Below are 19,910 nucleotides of genomic sequence, written 5' to 3'. Positions count from 1 at the left end.
CGCATGCACAGACGCTGCTCATCGCACTGTTGCGGCAGCCACTCATAAACACGCTTGCAAATCTGTAGTTTCCCCTCCAAGGAAAAGTACTTAAAATAACTTAAATAAAGACGTGCAAACACAAATTTGCGTCGAGACAGAGCTGGTCCTGCACAGAATCTGGTATGTGCAACGACCTAGCGTGGGTGTCTGCTTATGCCAGAACTGAAACTCAAGAAAATAGGACACTTGTCAAGACGCGTTCACAAATAACAAGCCACCTGCTTCACAATGTAACGTGCATCCGTAATGGGTACCCCTATTTGGGCCCGGATGGAACTCGGCGCAGTACACGTAGTTCTGGCTGCCCCGGAGCAAAACAGTGCAGATTCAGTGTGCGTCGAAGATTTTCAATGCATCTTTTTTTGATGGGGTGAGCGTTCGGCTGTGTGGGGCCGCAAGCGAGCTATAACACTACGACGTGGACGCAGCCTTCTTCTGTTGCACTTCAAAGTATGCGACGTTGCTGCCGCCCCCAACGTAGCCGTTTTCTACTACCTTCATTAAGTAGCTAACTAAAGCACTTGATCATCCCCCTACAGGGTTTTTATTCGAAAGACGGGAAGAGCATGCACTGAGCTTGAAAAGCATACACCGAGAGTGGCGTTACAGAGCCTCAACCCGCACATTGAACTTTGGGGCAAATATGGTCGGCAACTTCCACCTAGGCACCTTGGCTCAACTAAAAACAGAAGCAGTGCGCTCTGTTTGCCTGAAAATGAGCCCGACGATCACACAGTGCGTCTGTGGTACGTGGGGCTGCTCCCGGTGCCGTCACCACTTCTGTTTGCACAGAGACTAGGCACGAGGAACACTGAAGCTCCAGGAGCTAAGACCCAAAAGCCAATGTTGAGTTCTATGCCGACCCAGTCAGCCGGGCTGCTGCAGTCGCGGCTGCCTGCCACGTCTGCAGGGGCTTCCGCGTTGCGCGTCACTTGAGTCAGTGGGCCTCGATAACCGACCTTTTCGGCTCCCGCTGAAGCCCACTATCACTTTCCTGAGACAAAGCAGCAACGAAAATACATAAAATGCAGTAGCAATGCGTGCTTCAAACTGTCCAGCTCTAACTTATGAACAAAACATTTCCCCTGTATCGCTGCTGGCTGACCTGAAATTTCGACTTCTTGCTCTCGGCGAAATCAGTTATCGTAGGCACCTACAGAAACCGCAACATCCATGTAATGCAGGTGTATTTTTTTATCTGCCTTTGGGGACAAAAGAAGCAGCAAAAGCAACACAAAGGGCGTCACAGCTCACCGCAGTTTTGATTTGCTGGTATAGTAGCAGAGCTAGACTGTGGGGGTCCATCATGTCCACCCTAAGAGCTGTGTATCTCATTCGCTGCTCCCCATTATAGTTGTCAAACTCTGCCTTGACAAGTACGCGGAAGGAATTCTGCACAAAAAGAGTAGAGCGAGTACTTTGCAGCGCCAGCTGAGAGCGGGGCTCGGTGTTTCTTGATAACGCATTAGGTATCGCTCCCACTAATGAGCAATCTGTAGAAATTTAATGCGTGCGAGTTCCCTGTGTATGGCTTCTAGGATATATTGAACAGTCTGTAAAGATTTAACGCGTGTGAGTCTCCTGTGTATGACCTTTAGGATCGACTGCCAGTCGAAGAAAATCTCTTTTTTCTCTGCACTCCAGCCCCGCACTTCCGATGCAGGAGAGCCAAGCAGCGATTGCCCTAAAAGTCACAACCAAATTCCAGAAGCAGAGATAACTCGATTGAGTCCAGGCGACCACAAAAGCTATGCCGGCCACGTGAACACAAATAAAAGTGCTCATTCGGCTGAACGACGAAAACAAGGTGTAGTGTATCAGTTGCACAGTACCCATGTCTGCGAAGCATCTGCAGCTCAAGGAGCCTGTGGCGTCTATGAACGAAGCGAGTAGCATGTACCGCCAATCAGGAGTTACCTGCAACAAACATGAACAATTGACACTCGCAAGTCGCGATGTTGTCTCAATCATTGTGCATCCAGTACTCGTTGCCATAATAAAACAGACCACAACTCGAGCCAAGCTATGATGGGCGGCGGCCTACGTGGCTAGTGTTGCAAGGATAGCACGAGTATTCATTCGCAGCGTCCTCATGCAGTTTCTTGCGACAGGTGGGGCAGGCAGCATAGGCATAAATGTCCTGCTGCGGTTGCTGTGACTGCTGTTGTTGTTGCCTTGGCTTCCAGTATATCCTGCGGACTTGGGCTATAAAGGCATAGGTCCCAGGCTGCGGCGAAACGGGCGCAGCAGGAAATATACAAGTGCAGGGACAGAACAAAAGGTAACGCAGGAAACGAAAGGCATCAACTGGGCTAAAGTAGCGACACGGCTCAGGAAACAACGAGCATATTACCTCATTTTTGTCCTTGATATCTTTGATACTCATTTCCTGCACGGGCTTTCGCTCGTTCGACGCTCCCTCACTAGGTGGGCCTCCTCGAGACATGTTGTGAAACGAAAGGCTGCTGCCTGTCTGAACAGCACACCAATAGCACTACAAGCTGACACGCTCACATTCAGGGTTCCAATACGCCATAAAGCACTCAATGAGCCGCCGTCGGACCATATTTATTCAACAAAAGCAAGTGTATCGGCAGTGGCATCTATGGCTTACGGTGGTATACCACTGCAGCATTTCCGCTGCGCTCTCTTCTTCCTCAGACGAAAGAAGTCCTGCGCCCGCCTTTATTATTTGGGAAGACTTCGTGGTGCTGGCACTCCTTGCGCCTCGCCAGTCCCTTATGTTAAGGCCCGTAAGTCCGTATACTTGGGGTAGGGGTGCTGACTCAGTTATGGAGTCAACCTATGGAGGAATCGTAGCTCAGAAGAAAAGTTAGGGATATAGTTTCCCAAATTCAGGACTGGCTACAGTGACAACATTTGGAGTAACAAAGACATCAGCTGCTGACTAGTTAAGACTCAACTGACCAAAAGCTGGCGTGTGGAAGAAACGGGTTGCATTGAGAGCTCACCTGCTCACCCCACAAGCTGACTTCCATTTCCACTTGCGACTTGTCGCGGACCTTCAGCACGCGGCGCTTAAGCTCTTCGCCGCTGCTTCTTGCTGTGACAGAAGATATTGGCTGCATGCACACACCCAAATCCCCCAACAACCATTAAGTCACGTAGATTCTGAGTTGAAGCATTACTGAAAAGCAGTTGTTTCAGCTCGTACGCATGCAAGTGGGACCCTCCATAGCCCCTTTTGTTGCACGTACAAGGTGTTCATTTTACATACCTGAACTTCAACGACCACGGCCAGCACATCCGTGGGAAATGGGCACTCTCTTGTAGAGTTGAAGATGTTCCGTAGGGGCATTGTACATAAGCTGCACACATAGCCCAAAGCTTAAGGCTCTGGCCCACTCTGCCCCACTCAGAGTGAACGCCCGAAAGGGCACTGTCCGAAGCCGTATGAAAAGCGATGCTCTCTGAATGCGTGAATTCCGCAGTTGGCTTTTTTATTCTAAATACAATGTGCATGCCCCACTAATTACCTCCTTTTTGCATGGATTGACCCATCATCTTCTGCTGGCTTAATGTCTGAATCGGCTGAGAATGACAACTCATAGTTGTTGCTCAGCGTCGAGAAGCGCTTGTTAGCTACGTTGACCCTACCACGAGAGAAACAGTAAACCTGCGGCTCACAGCACAGGCGAACACTCGGGGATGCACCTCCAGGGCAAGTGCAACGGCAAATCAGCACGAAACTTGTAATGATTTTGACGACTTCTAAATCCGGAGAGACAGCTGCAATTCCTGCCTGACATTTCCTTTTTCAAGAGCTCCATGCCACTTCTCCGCGGCGTCTCCCCAAAACTTTGCTCGGATTAGGTCCCCCTAAAACGCATGAGCCCTTGAGACAATGATAGAGTTATGCGCATCTACGGCCAGAAAACGCATACATTCTGCTGGGACTGTGTATACACTGCTTACCGCGGAGTCTGTGATGTCAACATGGAAAAATCTGCTGTTGTTTTTTGTGGTCTGCAGCGGGCTTTTGTCAACAACTCGAGCCTTGATCTGCCACCGATGTACATAGGGGTTGAGGGAGCTGATGCTCAAGTACCTCCTGAGCGCGCAGAATGGGCAGAGAAACTGAGAGTATCAACCATGGGTAGGAGCAGGGATATTCAGCAGTAATGCTGATAATACTGCTGCATGATACCCTTACTCGCTGGGTCCACTGGAGGAGACAGCCGAGTCTAGCATTTTAGATGTGGGCTGTTGATGTATGGAGTTCTTCCAGATTAGGCTCTTTCTCTTGTGTACGTAAGAATGAGATATATCGGCTTCTGCAGAAACAGGAGCTTCTGGGGGGAAAACTGCCTAACAAGCAGAAACGAGCGGGTGGTGAAATGTACACGCACTCCGGCCGAAACACCGATGTTCCCGTGGTACAGAAGAAGCAAGCTGCCAACCATAAAAAAGAAGAATTAATCTTTAATGGAAGAAAGTCAAATATCCTCAGCAGGACACGGAGAGCCGCGGTAGATTCGTGGCCACTACCATGCCACCCAACCACCTCGGCTACAGAAGACAAAGCCTTCCCAGCAACAAGAGAAATATGTTGGCTCTAGCTCTATGCGTATGAACACTGGCATTAAGACCTTTTTAATTTATAAATGGGCCACTTCTGTCCTGCTATTTCTGGGGAAACGCTCCTTAGAGTGTGGTGCGGGGTAGACATCGGGGGCGATGGTGGGTGGTACTGGCCAATCGAAGGGCAGCACGCCAGACTAGCCCTTCCATCCCATAATAATTCACTGTCATAAAAAAGGAAATTGAGCGTTCAGATCTACGAAAAGAATCCTTGCAGGCTTCTTCAACGAATCCTACAGTTTCAACATGGTAGGGTCTGTGCCAAATCTTACGACTGAGGAATGAGCAAATTGAAGTGACTGGCATAGTTAATGTACATGTGATATTATTATGGAGGACTTCGAAAACTCTTTTGAATGCACACGCTGCTGCTGTATCCTCCTTTAAAACTTCAGTATACTTGTGTGCTTGCAGAAAGCTACTTTATGCCCGTTACACATGAGAAACTACATGCAGTTCAAGTTTGTAGATGCCCTGCTCAATGTCAATGTGCCGAACGCTTCAAAAATATGCATTGAGCACCTTAGCAAGTTACTATCTCAGGTCTATCTATGTTTCATCCGCGCTTACGGTGCGGACACTATTCAGAAAATGGGTATCAGCAAACCGTCAAGGGGGTGAGCAGTGAGCTGGGGAGTTTACACTGAGTGGCTCTACAAAACCGTAGACATTACAGTGCTCTTAAGGTGTCGAAACTACCGAAACAGCTCAGGCAAGCTGCAGGTCTCCAAGGGGTAAGTAACTGGTATCCCTAGTGAGCGGGTAACACCGCAACGGGTCAGGCGGCTGCAATATAGGGTTTCAGGGGCTCCACAATCTCGCGATGCACCAATTCCCGCCGTTCCATATCTCTCCCAACAGGCAGTAATGAGCAAATACTGAAAGCACACAGATGGCGAAAGATAAAATAAACAAGGAATCCACTGGAGATTTAAGGAATAGGCATATCGATTTGAAGCTCTACGGCGCCTTCAACAGTCAACAGAACTTGGAAGATTTTCGCGCATCAAACGTCACTGCAAAAGCGCGTCCTGTTTCACATTCTGCTTGATGCATCAAGAACCTTTGTCGTGTGCATCCTACCTACTCACCGCGCCTGGAGGTGGGCTGAAGACAGGGTTGGCCTCTTATGGTTCTGCTTCCAAAGCAGCAGTGTGTTCCACCAAGCGTCTTCATGTTCCAACAACACGAACGAAGAAGCCTTGTGCCCGTAGTTCGATTCATGGAGCACAGCTTACGAATCGTTTGCAGAGTCAGGGCCCCTGCATTCCTGTGTCCAGCTAATTTCTGTCTCAGGCATACTGTGGACAGACTTATTGTCATTGATTCACTGGAAAATTTTTGGTAGGAGCTTGTCACTCCGCCTAGCTCTAACTTACCAATTTCCTGCAAATCGCTAGGAATAAACACGATATAAGGATTCTTGCAAAAATTTAGGATAGGAACCAGCCAGTTTCCCACTCATTTGAGGCGATCTTCCTTCAGGGAAGCAGCCGTAGCAGTCGCGCAAGCTCAAAAGATTTTGGGTATAACTCAGAGTGAAGATTTTTAGTTATTGGGTCACTTGCACACAGGACAGAAGCCAGGCTATGTTCTCCCGCATCAGGTTTACGTTCTTCAAATAACACTTAACAAAAGGATGCACTCACCACGGATAACTGAATATATTTTCAGAAAGTTACTGTAGGAAGTGATTGCTAGCATCTAGGCTTTTTTGTAGCCTACTTTTCTAATTGAGGACTATTTACATCCCGGCTTTCCACCAAAAATTTTATCTTTAACACATATAAATATATTAAGAATATCTAGACATTGAAATGAACCATCATATTCCCCTCGTATGTAAAACGTACGGAAGATAGATCCTACGCCATGAGCAAGATAAAGAGCATGAACAAAGTTCATTTACTGCTTCATAGCAAATATCGACAGGCCACCTGTAGTTAACAAAAGAAATTGAGGACACTGCCGAGAAGATGCGGTGAAATAAGGCCACTTTGGGGACTGCGCCGATGCATCGGGTTCCAAAACAATATATACATTTGAAGCTACCACAAGATATGATAATTGTCTGCGTACAAGTGGGCCAGTGCCGTCAGCCCCAAGTCAAAAGGGACCACCAGAACGCATTGCGCACACTAAGGTAATTTCTCGAGCGCAGCCCTATACTGCGTCTAAAATTGTGGATATTTAAAATTTAAAAGATAAATGTGAATTGGGCTATTCGTGAGCCTGATTCTTTGCATTGGTACGAGGTGGTCTGCACCGACTGGGGCTTCTGACGGTATTGCGTGCTTAACGTGGTACTGCCAAACGCTCACTTATGCTGGGTCCTGAAATCCTTAAGCGATTGTTTACTAGCATCCTGAGATCTATAGGCTAATCGGAGACCAATTCAACGGCCTTGTCACCTAATGGGATACACAGAAATTGCAGCAACAGCTCATCGCAGTTGCTGCGCTTGCCTGTGAGCCATGGCTTTCCTCCTTTTTACTCCCCTTGTGGAGTAGTCTTGCCCCACAACATTATGTAATCCGGAGAGCTCGGTTTCCTTCTCCTTTGGCACTGGCCGCCCCACAGAGAGAACGCTGCGTATGCATCCGAAGACAAGATGCTCTTGTCTAGAAGCGCCGCGACAATCCGGAGCAGTGCCTGTGTGCGCCCACGATTTCCCTTTGCTTTAACTTACCCAAACGTACTACAACAGCCACAGCTGCGGCAGCAGCAGCATCTGCGAGCGTTCCAAAGCCCTTGGCAACAGATCGCTAGGGGGAACAGGGCTGTGCCCTGCAGCGTCCTCGATCAGATTAGCGGGTATGGTCAGAGGCTGCCCTGTGACCCATGTTCAATGCGACCTGGTACACACATTGCCCTAAGTGGTTCGTACCGTCACATCACATTTCACCCTCAGAGAAAAGTCGTTGGACACCGCCTCGTAAGTACACGTAAAGCCGATGTGGTAATTCCTTCCATGTCACCCAGCTCACACGGTTTCATGATCAAGGCACTTGGCGTTTCTGCTTCAACTTTTGCAATGCAGCCGCTCAGGACTGTAGCGTGATCAGTCTGATGGGGGCTTAGGCACCTCGTTCCCCTAGGTGCTCCACGGCATAAGAAGTGCTGTTGTATTCATCGCAGGAAATCATTGCGGGAAAACACAGAAGGCGCAGGCTTCTGCCACCGAAGGTCCCGCTGCACCCCTCCGCTGCAGCAGCAGCGGTAGCGGCAGAACGCGCAGCTCCCGGTGTGATAACTCCGGCTGCTCCCCAACAAGACCTTTCTTTGTTTGAAACCTACAAAGATTTACAGCTACGGTGGAAGCGAACAACGAGGTCTGTAAATGCAGCCGTGTACCGTAACGGAGCCATTAATTTTTGTTGCAGACCTTTCGTCTAAGTCCCTGTCATTCAGTGAGTTTTGGCCTAATGGTTGCTTTCTTGGATCAGGCAGTCTCGCAAGAAATTCAGTATCGCGAGAAAATGGAGACAGCATTTGGCATGCCGGCCGCAGCCCGAACCTAAGTGGCTCATTTTCCTCCACCCACAGATGGGCAAAGGGGCTACTGAAGGGCCTCGGGACCAGAAAATCGGCCGACGTCGGGCCGCCGTGCCGCATCAGCCAGATTCAGAACACCCTACACAGACGCATGAACAGGCAAGAGAACACAGTGACTTACAACGAGGAAATCAAATCGAAGACGGCCAAGAGGAAAAAGAGCAACAGCCTGTAGGGCAGCAACAGTTGATAGCTCCAGCAGGAAACATTGGAGCATTCCAGCGCTTCCAGGGGACTCACAGCGAGCGACCGTCTTTTCGCCTCTCGTACGACCCCAAGGAAATATTCTGTGTCTTCAAGAGCAGCGCTTCCGCGCAGCACAAGGCAAGACAAACTGCACAGCTGAACCAGTTGTGGAAGTGCAGCAGTGGTAGGGCGACCAAATGTGGGACCCCGCTACTCGAGCATATTCGTTTAATGCATAAACTTTTCCAGCAGCGCGTCCGGACAGTCGAACACTGGGCCCAAAAGAGATTTCTGAATTTCCTCTACAGGTGACAGTGGGAGATCTCGTGCAAACTGAGAAGCTGCATAGAAAACAGGCCGGTGCGTAAGACGACAATTCTGCCGAAATCCGGTGCATTGAGGCTACTGCCAGTGCTAGTTGCATACGTGCACCCCGCAAGGCTCGCGGCGATGCGATTTGTCGGTGGCTGCAGGCGACAAGGTTGTGTTTGGAACGGTTCTCATCGCCGGTACGCGCGAGTGGACTGTACTCGGCAAGCCCACGTACGCACTTAGCCCCTTGCGCTGCACTAAGTATGAATAGGCATTTGCATGCGACAGCAATTCCACACGACTGGGCACCACAGACAGCGTTGAACTCTCGTAGAGCCCTCCAAGAGGGCTGCAAAAGTTGCAAGATGCGCGCAATGCAGGTTGTGTTCGGGTTGATGCTACTGGGTTCTATTCAACAAAGTGTCCGTGGTGCTGCAGGGTTCCGTTTGCGCGCGTGAAGGGGGTTATCGAGCAACAGGTTTGTTAATGCGCTTTCGCGGTTTACACACACGGACTGTTTGGCTGCGGGTAACCGACAGGCGAAGACACAGAACTGTTGTTTGTTGGGTTCAGACTCTATGTGGGGAGACCCTAAGTTTCCGGTACAAGAAAACGAGGAGGTCCTCTCGCTTTCTCAGGCAAGCCGAGCCCTACTGGGCGGGAACTCGGGAAATAGCACGAAATCACTGTTAGGATCGGATAGCGCACAATGGCCACTACTTAGTACCGATAATTTGCAGTGGGCAGTCAGCAAGGCTCCGATGCTGGTAGCTTCGTGTTTCCAACAAACGAACCACCTCAGTTGCGTTCTTAGATTAATATCAGGCCTTCTGAAGCAGACGAATGGCAGCATGCAAATTTGCAGAAGAAACCCCCCTTTTGTGGTAACTGTAGTTACTTTCTCTATGTACAGTTGTATCTGCGTGATCAGGATTCGCCACTGGGTGACTATGATCAGAATAGAGGAGATCGAAGTCGATGTGCAAATGAAGGTCGGCCCTTGACTCCCCCCACCGGCCCTCTTCTCCCTCATATCTTCTACCTAAACTTATGTAGTTATACTGTGGGCCAACAGTTGTCCTGCCCTCAGCCAAAGTGTCTCAGTGCTGGAAAGCGGTGGTGAACTAGCCGATTTTACGTAATGCCTGTATGTCTGCGCTGTGCACCTGCCGCAGGAAGACCCCCCAATTCAACGTCCCAAAAGTTTGTTGGATCTTTGGGCCAACCGCTGGCTCTACCCTGAGGAACTAGAGGGTACGGAAAAGGTCAAATAGACAGAAACAGGCCCTGCAGAAGTTGCCGACAGCCGTGGCCCTAACTGGTGATAATTCCCCACAAGAAAGCATCATGTGCCTTTGAGTCTTTTCGGTGATGCAGGCATTAAAACTGACGCCAATGGAAGACCTCTAGTAGAGGGTGAGAAAACTTATTGTTCTTTCATCAACAGCTGTAGCTGCAGAAGCCACAGAACCAGGCCACAGAAGAAGGGGATACGTGCGTGTTTGCGGCGCTGCGTTCAGCTATTTACAATGGCGAAGAGCACCAGCAGGGCACATATCACCGAAGAGGCTTGGCAGCTTGCTACAGGTTTGTTTTTTGTTCCCGCTGGTGCTGCTACTGCTACGGTCGCTACTGCAGGCAGTATAGCGGCCACTCATTAGGAATATATCTGGAATGTATCTGTCGTGGACCTGACGTAATTTGCTTACAGGTGGTTGCCCGACCCAAAAGCAACGCACTGGAAACGCTGAACCTCCTCTTTCAAGTAGTTGACTTGAATGTGCAACTCTGAGTTAGCCAGTTTGCGAAACGAGACCGTTAGCAAATAAAAACATGTGAGATATGCAATGAATAGCAAAAGCACGCAGAGAGGATAGGCCAAACGACACATTCTTCTACGTTTGCTGCCGCCCGTATCTCTGACTGTTTCCCTCTCCTGCTACGCGTCAAGGCCGACGAACGGCTGGAGAAGCTCCATGATAGCCGCAAAGGCTCCAAAGCCTATGCTGCCAACAGCCATTGCCCGGGGGCCTCCTAAAAAACCGCAGCAAAAAGCGAGCCCCGGTATCTCAGTATGATTCGCTGTACAGTAGGCGACAAATATTCAATCCCGCCGTTGCCAGTTCAATGAAGAAGTTATATTCACATTATAGAAATAGGGGGGCAATAAAGACTAAGTGAAACACCGGTCACCTGTTTAGCAACATCTCAGGCAATAGTACTTCCACAGGGAGCAAAAGCTGCCAATGTAGACTAAATTCTCTTGGAAAAGTGTCGCAAGAGAGGCAACAGGCATACAAATGCCCGCGGCAAGATGGAAGACCGGGCAAGAAACACGCGACATATACGCAGGTCATTTAGTGGCTGGAGCCTTCAACATGAGCGAACCCCGGGGGAACACAAAAATCCAAGGAGTTTCAATATTTACCTTTGATTGCTAAGATAGCGCCTGTCAAGCAACCTCCGTAAACGGCTCCCCGAAGGTCGTGCGTTGCTCGTGCCTGGGAAAAAAATATAAGGGGAAGATGGAGCCTAGAGAAATCTCATGGAGGAGGAGCACTGCCCGCACTGCGACGAGATAACAAACTGGATGGAGGAGGAGAGAGAATGTATATTTGCAGGGAAGGCATTCAAGCGGGATGAATATCCTGCGATAGGGTTCTACGGTGGGAGCGACTGCGGCCAACTCAGCGGTATTCCTTCAGACACACGAAGATAAACTCAAAAGACCGCAGCCGGTCCTTGTGACTGGGGGGTTCAGGTGTACCGCACCCTATCAATGATGCATTCCGAAAAGGAATATAAGCCTCCGATCTTTGCGAAGTTTTTTGCGGTAGATGCCACTTCGGGCACAAATGTTTTGTACTGTTCCCTCAGCTGGGCCCTGAGCCCCAATGTGGTATTCACATCAACGGGCTTCATTGTGAAGAGAAATGCACCCAAGAGAATCCCTGCAACGAAGCTCACACAAGGATTTGACTTGTGGCCACTAGATGCGCGTCAGGACATGCGGAGGACTGGACAGGTGGTGTAGCCGTTTCAGAAAGCACTGCAACAAAAACTGGGCCACACTAATAGGATATGGAAAATAAGCTGAGAGTGCTAAGTCTGCCACGCTGATTTTTTCGTACTTCTCTAGCGTACTAAGCTGGTGCTGTTCAATGGATTTTCCTCGCAAGCTGGACAAGGGACGAACACAGCTCGATGATGTGACTAAGTAAGCAACCCACCCACGAGGCCACCTCCTACCCCCATTGTGGCTGCTCTGACGAGACAGCCATCGTTAAAGAAGCTCTCAACCGCTCTCTGGGCTCTGAGCTGCTGGATGATCTCTGCGCGTTCCCTGCTGTCCTCTTCCCCCTTCATCTCAAAAAGAGATAAGTTACGATATTGCGGGGAAAGAAATACGGACATAGGGTGGCTGTACATTGTATTTGACAGGAAGCCGCCGCCAGATGAAGTGGAATTCGTGCCAAGGGACCCAAGGTGATCATTGCTCCCTCCCGATGTCTCCGGCATCAGCAGTGGTTTCCTTTTCTGTTGGATAAAACACTCGTTTGTCCACCCACACCTTGGTAGTCAATCTTCTTCTGAAACGAAAGTAGAGTAATGCCAAGGCATAGAGGCACCAAGGGCCCTTGGGCCAGACGCAGCAGATTGTGCTCTAACGGGAAAATGGCCCGTATGGCAGTACCATGTTACACTTACGCTGTAAAAAATAATTGCTTAATTTCTATAGAGCGTCACAGCTTTGCGTGGCTGAAGACCGCATGCTAACCCTTCAGAGCAGCTGCTGTTCAGTCCCTAGGGGGGCCCCAGGGACTCATTCTGGACGAAGACTTCTGTGGAACCGCAGCTCCATCTATTCGCCAGTACATTATCACGTGAAGTCTTTTCTGAGGCGCTATTATGCTCTGCATAAAGTGTGCATAATTGTACCTGCGGCTGCGAAGTGCAGGCAATGTACAAGGAACTGCAGTATCTACAGGCATAGCAGGAGAACCAAGAACGACGCAATCGAAAGGTGCGGCGGACCGCAGTTAGGAATAAATACTAGCCTGAAGCAATGTGGAATGTAGTCGGCCCACTAACAAACAATTGAATGTGGCACTTGTCGATGGCCGACAGCACAACAACCACAGCCCCAGATGCTGTTCCTGAAGTTGATCACTCCCTTAGCTGGTGGCAGGAGCGGCAGCTGCCTTTGTTGGCAGCTACGGAGAACTCAGGTGTTGTCCTGGTAGTCGGTGGCTCTGACGGCTCGGCTGCGCTTCGCTGCTCCGTCATCCTACCGCTCCTCCTCTTGCAGCACGACTGGGCTCCTCAGCGAGTACACCGGCACCAGCCTCAGACACATATATTAGTTGCCCTGGAGACAAGAACTGCATCAGACTCAGCCGCAGCGGCTGCCAGGGAATGGGGTGGAGGGCGTTATGCATCATGTATTAGCACACATAAAAGCATCGTCAGCAGCAGTACCCAAAACAGCAGCTCACCTCCCCGCCTCGTGTATCTTACAACTAGGCAATTGCTGCAGCGGATCCTACAACAGCCGTTGCTATCGAATTGCTGCGTTGTTGCGCTCGAAGTGTCCTTACAGCACGGCTTCAGCACCGAACTACTTCTTCCACTACTGCGCAAAGTGAGACGAAAGAAACCTGCGCTGAGGGTGCTGCTATTGCTACCTCCTGCAGCAGTACAGCCGCAGTGGACCCTGCAGCTGGCCCAATTTTTCGCCTCTAACGAAGATGCAGCAAGACCAGATGCTGCAATTATTCCGTACAGCTCGGTAAAGGCCCTTGAGGCTGCAGCGCAACAACAGCAGGAGTTCCAACTACGCTTCTTCACACCGAAAAGCAGCCGATGGGATGTTAAGCAAAAAGAGCCGAAGGCGAGACCTCAGCAGCAACAGAAGCGGGAGCTCTCAATATCGAGTTCAGACTCTGGGGAGCAAGCAGCAGCAGTACCCTTTACACAGGCTTCAGGCAATGCCGAGTCTTTGGAATGCAGCAGCAGAAACAGTAGGACAAGAAGCAGCAGTGTTTCTTGCGTCTCGTCAGATGAAGTGGTGGTCTTGGGAGTCACCGCAGGGCAGCCACGCACCCCTCGTGGGAGACCCGCGAAACGGAAGAAGGCCAAAAGCAAAGACAAGAAACTGCAACAGCGTTTGCGGAAAATCCAGAAAAAGCTTAAGAAGATGAATAGCAGCAGCAACGGCGCCAAGAGCAGCAGGAGCAGTGCAAATGTCAACATCAGTGGGTTTTCACCAGAACAAGCAGCTTGTATCGAGCGAACAGACACGCAGGCCGACGCAGAGCCGCCTAAGCGTTTCCTATATAGTACCTCGCACGCGACAGAACCACTTTTCGGCAGGAACAGCGACAGTGAAGCATCATCAGCAGCAACAGCAAGATCCGCTACAGAGCTGGAAACACAAGGAGGAACAGCATCTGCGCCTCCACGAGAAGAGCCACCAAAATCTCACGAGGGTTTAAGCGGCACTAGAGCAGAGAGCCCGCCGTTGACTGCCAGCCTTCATGAGGAGTCCTTCATCTCTAAAGGAAATCTTTCTTCAGTTTCAATAATATCTGTTGCGCTACCAACAAAACGCGTAGCTGTTCGCTATCTTAAGAATGCCACTCCCAACTTCGTTGGAGCTGCTGCTGCTGTAGGTGAGCAGCAGCCACCTGTACAGCCATATGCTTCTTCTACTACCTTTAAGTTCTTTCTCTGTGGTCGATAATATCTGGCTTTTCGTCCTCTTGTGGTACGGACAACAGTGTGCCCTCTGTTTTCTTCAAGAATCGCAAGCGCAGCAAGCCAATGATATGCTTTCCTGTGGTTTTACCTACTGTGCATGATTTTTGCTGCAGTCTCATTGCTAGTGACTGCTTCTCCAGAGGCACAAGGAGGGGCTTCGCATCCTGGCTCAATATTTGTGTTCGTACCGTCTCAAGAGGATGTCACTGCACTTGCAGAAAGGCTTCAGCACTGCTTACAGGAGGTGTTGAAACAACCACAGCAACGGGGACAGCAACAACCGAATCTGCAGAATCCACCGGTGGAGGTCGTTTGTTTGGCTCCAGGTATGCCCAAATGTTCTTTCGAGGCGGATTCTGCGTTTGCAGTCGTTCAGTGTGTACTCTTACGTGGGCCAAGAGCTTTCACTCTTTGCGTCTTTATCTCCCCTCATTATTTTGCCCCCTGTCTTATCGTCCACAGGTCTTCTGTGTATTAAAACGGATGTAGGAATATTTTCAATATATTTCGTCTTTTGTACATTGGTGCGTATGTGGGTATTTATGCTTTCCACAGATTTAAGCCCCTCCCTGCCGCCTCCCTCCTCCGCCCTCCGCATTTTCATATCCCCTTCTGTTTTCCCTCCTTGTGTGTCGCCCGCCGTTATGCCCATTAGATTTGTCGTAGATTGCATGTACACTCGAAGATCCGTCTTCGATCCATTTCTTCGTCTGCATCGATTCTGCAATGTTCCCATCAGTGGGGCGCTTGCGGACCTGCGGGCATCCTTAGCAGGACGATATGCGGACGGAGGCTGCTGTTACCGTCTCTGCACTGCGAGTGCATTCGCAGTTACTTGTGCGCGAGGTGCTGCCGCATTTGCTGCTGCCGCTACAACTAGTCACAGGGAGGCCTATGGAGAGTTACCAGCGTCGGCCCTGGAAGACATTGCTCCGCTGCTACTACAGCTCAAGGCGTTGGGTATACATTCTCTGCACCGGCTGCCGTTGCTGCAACCACCACCCGCTGCTGCTGTTGCTGCTGCTGGTGAACACCTACTGCAGCTTCAGGCGGTAGATGACGGGGGCCGTATAACTAAGCCACTCGGGTGCATGATTGCACAGGGCTTACTTTCCCCGGAGCTGACTCGCCTTCTCGTTATCTCTACGGAGCAGGTGCGGCTCCGTCCTGTCAGTGTATTCACAGCTAGGTCCTTCAACAACAACGCGAGCAGCGGCTTGGCGTAAGAAGCCAGCATCACCACTTCCTACTGTTGTTTTTTTTCAGGCGTTTGGATGTTCCGTAGAAGCAGCAGCGCTCTGTGCTCTTCTCGGCGGGCCTCCTGTGTGGCAGCGCCCTGCTTTAGAGAATTGTGGCATGTCTCTAAAGGACCCTCTGATTGGAGGAAACCGTCGGAATGCATCTGCAGCACGACAGCGGCTTGCGCTGTGTCGCGCGCTGCTTGGAAGCATCGAGGGAGACGCAGTGACGGCCTTGAATGTCTTTAACCAGTACTACGATATAAAAAGCGAACAGGGAGCTGAAGAAGCCTCCAGATGGGCGGAGAAGCACCTTGTTGATGAGCAAGTGATGTGGCGTGCATCAAAGATGCGAAGGGTGATGCTGAATTGGATGCAAAAATCCGGGCTGCCTTTAGTGAGTATCCTGCCGTTCAATTGAAGCGGCCCATTCTTGTTCCAGTAGTCATAGTCCAAAGAATGCAGAATTGGTGCTGCTTAGCATTCATAGGCGCTACGTGGTGAGTCAGGGCACCACCAGTTGAAGCTGAAACTGCTTTCATGGAAAGTATGCGTAGTGCGGTCTAACGCGCTTGTTCAGTTGCACGGTGGTGTGTGGTGCTTGCAGGTGACTTGCAAAGGGGACTGCAAGCCGCTCCTTCGTGCACTGGCGGCAGCATTTTGCCTAAATGTGGCAGAGAAAACACACGACCAGATATACAGGCTGTTCAGACTGTAAGGGTATACATAGTTTATGTAAAACTTGGACATGACTGTCCGCGCTCTTACCCTTCTCTAGCAATACCCTTATTGAACAATCGCATGGCGCGCAGGTGCTCGAGATGTGTGCCCATGATAAAACGTCCATGCTGGCGAGTTGCAAAGAGCGCATGAGGCGTGTAAGCATGCACAGCGTTCAGCGCTCTGTGCGTGCGGCACTCTTCAGCCCTAGGTCAGCAAGCTCGCCTCCGTTCGTCATACACCCCTCCTCTGTGTTATCGAACTGCGCTCCTCCATTTGTTGTATATGGGCAGGTGAGCCTCACAGTGTTTCCGTAGAAAGACATTTCCTTATTGCAAATTCCAACGTAGGAAAACGGCGTTTCCGTGACGCAGCTAATCCTCTTTCTCCTGCGAGTCGGTTCCTTAGGCTTTCATGCGGGATGGCTGCGTTTACATGCAGCAAGTAACAGCAATCGATCCACAGTGAGCCTTGCGACACTCCTTTTACTTAATGATGCATTTTAGTGGTAGTTTCTTGTGTGCGCAGCTTTGCCTGTTGTGGGTTTCCGGGGCGATCTAGTGCCTGGGTACTCATAAACGTATCTTCGAATTTCTATATGGAAGGCTTGTCGTTTTGTGTCTTGGATGTTGCAGATGGCTGCCTGAAGTTGCTCCTCATCTTTTCACAACGAACTCTGCAGAATTCCTCACATAGTCGTATCAGAGAGCAGTAATATATTTGCATTGAGTATTTGTGGATTTATTTCCTCACGAGCAATTCCTTATTTCAGCCGGATTCACGCTTTCCCCATAAACTCCTCGTGCCGGGCCATGTCTCGCACAACTGCGATGGAAACTTGCCGTTATTAAACTTTTTCAGTATTCTGCATATGACCTTTAAGACTATTGAATGTGACTTCCGTAGACACATTGCAGGGTGGAAGGAAGCAAGGTGCCCATCACTTGCGGCTACCCGCGAGTATACGTAGCTCAGATACACTGAATGTCCAACTAGTAGCAATTCGCTGAGTCAAAATGCACTACTGAAATAGTAGTTGCAATTTTCATTGATTTGCGTGGTCACTGAGAGGCTAGCTAGCTGCCACCTGGTGAAGTGAAGCAATGCCTGTGAAGGACTACGTGTGGCTTTAGCATTGCTGTGATTCACAGCCGGCGGTTGTCACTTGATATGTATTAGATTGTTGTGCAGCATATACCGGTGTCTGCTTGCCGCGCACCCTGGGCCACAAGAGTTATTCGAGGACACTACGGCCCCTGAGTGGCACAGTGCATTTACAGCAGAGCCTCAGGAAACGAGCACGAGAACACAGAAGAAAGATGGGTGATTAACCATAAGTTTGCAAATGTGCTTACGTGCTTAGACAAGAGTGGCTGGACGGACATAGTTTTCTGTTGGCAGGGATTTCAGCACATCGAGCATGACGGCGTGACTGTGCGCACACATTGCTGCTACCGGTGACAGGAGTCTACTCTAAGACTTCAGCATGCCTTTAAGGACATATTAATGTTAATATAATTGAAGCAACTCAAAGTACTTTAATAGATTCCGCAGTGAAGAGCCCGTACGCCGCACGAAGCTGTACTTCGCGTACAGCAGTCTCTACAGAGTTGATCTAGAGTCGGCAGCAGATTCCGCAGTGGAAGAGCTCACTGCAAGTGGTCACTGTAAGCTAATATTACCTTAAGTAGAATATTAAAGCAGTAAAGGTTTTTCAATTTAGTGTACGCTATTGTGCTGCTGGTCCGCTGAGCCCACAGACATTTTCTCCAGTTGCTAGCGATTGTGCTATCAGAGACCACCGATTCCCTTGAGCTCGCTGCATTATTTTGCAGGAGTTCTTACAAAATCAGACTCAAAAAAATTCTGCTAAATTCGAATTGTTCATGCCCTATTTTTGATATCTTCTTTAGAACTTATCTCATGTTGCAGGGGTAGAGGCTCTAGAGGCTGAGGTGACCGCCAACCCGTAAAGAGAAGACAACAGAGGTCAGGCAGCTGTCAGCGGAAGCTGTTATCAGAGCTTCTTGGATAATTCTGTGCACGAATACGTGCTGGGCTTGCATGTATCACTGGAGTTTATCGTCTTTCACGCATTTTCACCGCTGAAGCTACAATGGACTCTGCAGATGGCGTTGCGTGGCAAGTGTTCCCCAGAATAGCCTATGAGCTTACAACAGGAATACGGTGCTCCGAGCTACCATGTAAGGTAGAACTTTACGCGCTTGTACCGGAGGAGGTACGGCTAGGGACCACTGGACCCATGAGTTCTTTCCTAGAAGACAAGAGCTATTCATTGTGGAGGTGGTTCTACAACTGCGCCGCCAAAAATATTCTGACCCGCAGAAAAGAGAAACCTCTGTCGCTCAGAATTTGCGCTTCCCCTACATCCTCGACAGAAGTCCCCAAGTACTCAGGAATGGCAACGTGTTGCTCGATGCACCACATAAACCACGTACAGGGGTCGCTGGAACTCAGTCAGAACACATGTGAGATTGAGCTTGAGGCATCATACGCCTTCCGGGAGTGGCTTGTTCGAGAGACAGGCCATTCAGACTTTCAAGCAGACTGCCTCGAGCGAGAGGCAAAAGTTGCCGACAAGTATATACAAGCGATTCAAGAAAGGCTCAAGAAAGTAAAGATGGCTCGTTCCGTTTACAGCATGGACCGACAGGATTTCTCTGCGTTTATCCCTGAAGATGCTATCGCGTCTAGTGTTATAACCCGCGTGGAAAGTGAACTGCAGGCGTTGGACATTCAGGAACTGCTGACGCCTTATCCCGTTACGCCACCTCTCGCAACGGAAGATGCAGAACCTCAAGCAGAAGAACAAGCAGCAAGCCGGCCCTCACACAGCGAGCGCGAGCTGGAAAAAGTGCATCCCGAAAGAATCGAATTTTTAACTTTCATATTCGAGTCATGCCTGTTTGCGGCGAATCGCGAAGCTTGCAAACTTGATAGTAACAATGTCCCAAAGGAGGGGATTCCAAGTTGGCACACACCTCCCATAAGTCGCCCTGAAGCGGTTGACAAACCACGACACAACTTGTCTCTGTTCCTCAGTTTCTGTGGACTTGTCCATCCTCTGCAAAAGGGCACGGTAATGCCAGATTGCCTCAGAAGGAGAGAAGTGCGTCGAAGCCGTCAAGCACCCAGAGAGAAGAGAGAGACTGAAGTGAAAGACGAACTAAGGAAAGCGAGAGCACAGGAAAAATCGAAATTGAAAGAACCCTCCAACGTCTCCCCCGAAGTGGAAAATTAGCTAACAAGTACTCCAACGAATGTAGAGATTTTAAGATAGAACGCAACCACCGCCATCAGTCCCCATATGGAGGATTGCCTTGAGGAGCAAAGAAAACCACTCCTGAGATAACTGGGCAGCAGCAGCACGCCCAAAAACGGAGGGAATTCTTTTGCTCACTGATGCAGTGCACTTGAAGGCGTTCTACACTGCTCGACTGAGTCGAGGCCATCGTGGTCCGAGTTTCTCAGTCT

At 49.9% G+C, this 19,910-nt stretch overlaps 5 protein-coding genes across 5 annotated transcripts; 3 read left to right on the top strand and 2 right to left on the bottom strand.

Annotated features, from left to right (window-relative positions):
* Window positions 1–979: 979 nt before the first annotated feature.
* On the bottom strand, window positions 980–4,254 carry ENH_00054100 (replication factor-A C terminal domain-containing protein, putative; the record flags this gene model as incomplete). The annotated part of the gene is made up of 13 exons (XM_013583749.1): window positions 980–1,036; window positions 1,148–1,195; window positions 1,297–1,434; window positions 1,635–1,726; window positions 1,875–1,959; window positions 2,087–2,269; window positions 2,396–2,515; window positions 2,657–2,845; window positions 3,015–3,125; window positions 3,281–3,371; window positions 3,540–3,679; window positions 3,979–4,114; window positions 4,217–4,254. The coding sequence occupies 13 exons, from the start codon at window positions 4,252–4,254 to the stop codon at window positions 980–982; spliced, it is 1,428 nt and encodes a 475-aa protein (XP_013439203.1).
* A 3,238-nt stretch (window positions 4,255–7,492) lies between these two features.
* On the top strand, window positions 7,493–10,448 carry ENH_00054090 (hypothetical protein, conserved; the record flags this gene model as incomplete). Its single annotated transcript, XM_013583748.1, has 9 exons — window positions 7,493–7,579; window positions 7,783–7,976; window positions 8,091–8,569; window positions 8,859–8,928; window positions 9,629–9,689; window positions 9,873–9,951; window positions 10,075–10,113; window positions 10,218–10,284; window positions 10,409–10,448. 9 exons carry the CDS (start codon window positions 7,493–7,495, stop codon window positions 10,446–10,448), a joined length of 1,116 nt encoding a protein of 371 aa, XP_013439202.1.
* Window positions 10,449–11,229: 781 nt separating this feature from the next.
* Window positions 11,230–12,216, bottom strand: ENH_00054080 (mitochondrial import inner membrane translocase subunit Tim17 domain-contraining protein, putative; the record flags this gene model as incomplete). The annotated part of the gene is made up of 3 exons (XM_013583747.1): window positions 11,230–11,265; window positions 11,470–11,648; window positions 11,928–12,216. The coding sequence occupies 3 exons, from the start codon at window positions 12,214–12,216 to the stop codon at window positions 11,230–11,232; spliced, it is 504 nt and encodes a 167-aa protein (XP_013439201.1).
* Window positions 12,217–12,799: 583 nt separating this feature from the next.
* ENH_00054070 (helicase associated domain-containing protein, putative) lies at window positions 12,800–17,111 on the top strand (the record flags this gene model as incomplete). Its single annotated transcript, XM_013583746.1, has 8 exons — window positions 12,800–14,369; window positions 14,571–14,783; window positions 15,013–15,611; window positions 15,724–16,092; window positions 16,303–16,409; window positions 16,621–16,708; window positions 16,824–16,879; window positions 17,051–17,111. 8 exons carry the CDS (start codon window positions 12,800–12,802, stop codon window positions 17,109–17,111), a joined length of 3,063 nt encoding a protein of 1,020 aa, XP_013439200.1.
* Window positions 17,112–18,531: 1,420 nt separating this feature from the next.
* Window positions 18,532–19,677, top strand: ENH_00054060 (hypothetical protein, conserved; the record flags this gene model as incomplete). The annotated part of the gene is made up of 1 exon (XM_013583745.1): window positions 18,532–19,677. One exon carries the CDS (start codon window positions 18,532–18,534, stop codon window positions 19,675–19,677), a length of 1,146 nt encoding a protein of 381 aa, XP_013439199.1.
* Between the last annotated feature and the right edge of the window lie 233 nt (window positions 19,678–19,910).

Source organism: Eimeria necatrix, genomic scaffold (genome assembly GCF_000499385.1).
Source record: "Eimeria necatrix Houghton genomic scaffold, Enh_scaff43, whole genome shotgun sequence".
Taxonomy (NCBI): Eukaryota; Apicomplexa; class Conoidasida; order Eucoccidiorida; family Eimeriidae; genus Eimeria; species Eimeria necatrix.
This window is presented reverse-complemented; position numbering and strand designations above follow the sequence as displayed.